The sequence below is a fragment of the Bos grunniens genome, chromosome X, assembly GCF_055505025.1.
Source record: "Bos grunniens cultivar Pamir isolate PY7600 chromosome X, Bosgru_T2T1.0, whole genome shotgun sequence".
NCBI lineage: Eukaryota > Metazoa > Chordata > Mammalia > Artiodactyla > Bovidae > Bos > Bos grunniens.
Window position 1 is genome coordinate 56870262 of NC_141194.1, and position 3573 is coordinate 56873834.

Genomic DNA, 3573 nt, shown 5'->3' on the forward strand with positions numbered 1-3573 from the left:
AAGGGAGCGCGCTCTAGCCAACCCCGTCTATTGGTCGCTGTCAGCCCTCGGTCATCCCTGGCCTACTCTGATTGGCAAGCATATTGCCACCTCCCCGCTCCCCTTGCGAACGCCCGCAAGTCGAGAAAAGCGGTAGCTATTGGCCAATCCCGCGAGGCTGTCGTTTTAGAAGCTTGGCTTCCTTCGAAGATGAAAGAGCAACGGAAGCTCCGCCCTTCTCGCCGAAGGGCGAGGCAGCTCTCTGCGCGATTGGTTAGGAACATCCACTCAAGTGTCATTGCTTTCTTTTCGTCAAGTAAATTCCACAGCCTAGCGGTCAGAAGTTCCATAGTCTGATTGAGAGGATTAGAAGGTGGTTGCTTCCCTGAGGTCATGACAGAGTGAGGCAAAGAGAACCTCTCACCATTCGAAAGCAAAGTTCCGATTCGGGACCTATTTAGTGCGGCGGGGGCGGAGCGACAACTCTCGCGCTTAGGACAACTGCAGCTGCGCGGAGTCACACTTCCGTCCCCGACCCCGAGAGCTTGCAGAACGATCTGTTATGGCGGCTAGGATGTTAGGTTTGTGCGGCCGCCGCCTTTTGGCAGTAGCGGCGACGCGAGGGCTCCCTGCTGCCCGTGTTCGCTGGGAATCCAGCTCCTCCAGGGCTGTGATCGCCCCGTCCACTCTGGCGGGAAAGCGGCCGTCAGAACCGACATTACGCTGGCAGGAGGACCCAGAACCCGAGGACGAAAACCTCTATGAGAAGGTGAGAGGGAGGGGAAACGGGACGCCAGAAGGGTCAATCGGGGACCAGCGGCTAGGGCGCCGTAGAGGACGGTCTTAGTCGGCTGGGAATTGCGCAGCTGGCGAAATTTTCGAAGATTTGGAAATTCTGCCTAGCTTGTTTCCTCCTTTGTATGGGTTCAGGGTCAGAAATTGGCCTTATTTTGCAGACAGACATCAAACCTGAAGTGGGCAATGTTCAAAGCACGTTTGAAGCAATATAGAATAACAACGTTACTAAACACTGGTGTGGTGCTTACTCAGGTGTTTGAAGCACTTTACATACATTAACTCGTTTAGTTCTCATAATAACCGTATTTCGAGGTAGGTGGTTTTGGTGTACCCATTCTACGGATGAGGAAACTGAAGCATAAAGATGTTAAGTGACTTGCCTAAACTCACATAACTGAATGTGTGGCAGAACCAGGTTTGCTGTGCTATCTGATAGTGGACTGAAATCAGAATGCCGTAGTTGGAATACAGGCATTGACCTTGTGCAAGTAGCTTAAGCCCTTGATGCTTCAGTTTCTTTGTAAGATGAGGAAAGTATTAGGACATTTTCTAAAAGAATAAAATACTACATGTGCCTCCGGTATTTAAATGAGTCAAAATGCTCAAAACAGCAGCTGGCACTTAGTACAAATACTCACCATTAGAAGGTGTTGTGGTTTTTTTGTTTTTTGTTTTGCCACTTTCCACCTCACTGGAATATTGTGCAATTTGTGCTTGTGAAAAGGCCTGGCATATAATAGATGCTTCATCCATACTGACCTCTTGTTGAGGGGCTTGGTTATATAGGATACTCATTCATGCATTCTGTAGCTATGTATTAAGGGCCTGCTGTATGCCAGGCTAAGTTCAGGGTGCTATGAATTCACCAATATAGAAATCAGATAAAGCCCTTGCTTTCATAGAGCTTACGTGGTAGTGGAGAATACAGAAAATAAACATGTAAAATATTAGAAAACATTAAGATAGGGTATGCAACCAATAATATAATGTGATCAGAGTATTTGAAGGATATGCTACTTTGGTAAACTAATAAATGCTTGAAAGAAAGTTAAATAAGATAAGTGGATGGAGAGTGACTTGGGGATAGGGAGTTACGAGGTTGAGGAAATAGGAAATAGCCAATACCAATCATTTTTGACCTGTAAAAATGTCAATTTCCTATAGGTCAACTTAATAGATAAGTGACTAGGGAGTGCCTCCTAAGGGGAATGAAGATGAACCCAAAAGCTTGAATAAGGAGACAGATCCAGCCCTGACTAAATCTGGGGGAAAGGCTTTCCAGACAGAAGGAACAGCAAGTACAAAGGCTCTGTGGTGGCAAGGAGCTTGACAAGTCCTAAGAACAGACAGGAATTTAGGGAGGGAGGAGAGATTGGTCCGAGGTGAAGTTGGAGACCAAGTTATACAGGACCAGCATCAGGCTTTGTGGAGCAGCAGGAAGCCCTCGTTGACTTCTCTCTGCCGTAGAACCCAGACTCCCACGGTTATGACAAGGACCCTGCTGTGGACATCTGGAACATGCGGGTTGTCTTCTTCTTCGGATTCTCCATCGTCTTGGTCCTTGGCAGCACCTTTGTGGCTTATCTGCCTGACTACAGGTGTGTGGGGTGTCCAAGAGAGTGGGATGGGTGGGGACAGAGGCAGGGGTGGATACTGAAGGAGACCGCCAGGAGTCCATTCCCTGGGGAACTAAGATGGGGATTGATGTCCACTGAGACTCCCTCATGTCTTCCCCCATGCTACTGCCTCCAGGATGCAGGAGTGGGCCCGCCGGGAAGCTGAGAGGCTTGTGAAATACCGAGAGGCCCATGGCCTCCCCATCATGGAATCCAACTGCTTCGACCCCAGCAAGATCCAGCTGCCAGAGGATGAGGACTAACTGGTTGCCAAAAGGGGCATAAGAAGCACCACCTTCTCTACCCTGCCTGCCATTCTGCCCTCTCCTCAGAGCCCCTAATTAAAGGGACTGAAAGTGTGACTGGCTGGTGTTGCTTCTGTTGTGAGAGGGATGTGGGAGTGGGGGCGTCAGAGTAGGGGTGCCTTTTCTGGGTATTCTGGTTATTTGTTGCCATGTGACAAACACCCTAAAACTTGGTGGCTTAAAACAATTTAGTATTATGTTTCATGCTCCTATGGTTGACTGGGCTCAACGAGGTAGTCCTTCTTGAAGATTTGGGTGGTTGCAGTCAGATGGTGGCTGGGGCTGGAATCATTGGAAGGCTCAACTGGGTTGAACGTCCAAGATGGCTTCTTTATTTCCATGTTTGGTACTTGAGTCTTCTATGTGGCTTCTCTCACCAGCAGAATAGCCTGGGTTTTTTGTACGGTGGCTCAGGCCTCCTGTGCATAGAGGTGTAGCACATGGGAAGAAATGGACAGCAGCCATCTTTAGAAAAAAAGCTACCATACTGGGACTGCATGTGTTGGAAGAAGGGCCAGAGTGACCAGGGACTGAGGGTGGTGGCTCAGAGCTGGGCATTTCTATTGCTGAGGATGAGTGTTTGTCTCCCTCCCTGCCTTCTTCTCTGTTTTTCTCAGTGCTGGGGTTTTCGCCTCTGCCTTGTGTCTTGGTGAATCTGGATGCCTCTCTCTTCCCCTCTGTCCCAATCTGAGTGGTCTCTGACTCAGGATGCACATCTCTCTTGTCTGTGCATGTGTGTCTATTTCTCTCCCTGCCCCCTTATCTGTCTCTGTCTTTCTCTGTCTCTCTTTTGAGCAGGAAGTCTCTCCCCACAGCCTTTCCCCCAAACATTCTTTTTTCTGGGAGTAGACCATCTGCTTGCATTAGGGACTCAT

General features: G+C 48.9%; 1 protein-coding gene across 1 annotated transcript; it reads left to right on the forward strand.

Annotated features, from left to right (window-relative positions):
• Positions 1-528: 528 nt before the first annotated feature.
• Positions 529-2755, forward strand: NDUFB11 (NADH:ubiquinone oxidoreductase subunit B11). Its single transcript, XM_086386495.1, has 3 exons — positions 529-748; positions 2245-2375; positions 2530-2755. The coding sequence occupies exons 1-3, from the start codon at positions 542-544 to the stop codon at positions 2654-2656; spliced, it is 465 nt and encodes a 154-aa protein (XP_086242621.1). The 5' UTR covers positions 529-541; the 3' UTR covers positions 2657-2755.
• Positions 2756-3573: the final 818 nt, after the last annotated feature.

Bases quoted from the DNA above. Each gene is read 5' to 3' on its own strand.
- NDUFB11 (XM_086386495.1), top strand. From the start codon at position 542: ATGGCGGCTAGGATGTTAGGTTTGTGCGGCCGCCGCCTTTTGGCAGTA. The intron at 749-2,244 runs GTGAGAGGGAGG...TCTCTGCCGTAG, and splicing joins ACGAAAACCTCTATGAGAAG to AACCCAGACTCCCACGGTTA. The intron at 2,376-2,529 runs GTGTGTGGGGTG...TACTGCCTCCAG, and splicing joins GCTTATCTGCCTGACTACAG to GATGCAGGAGTGGGCCCGCC.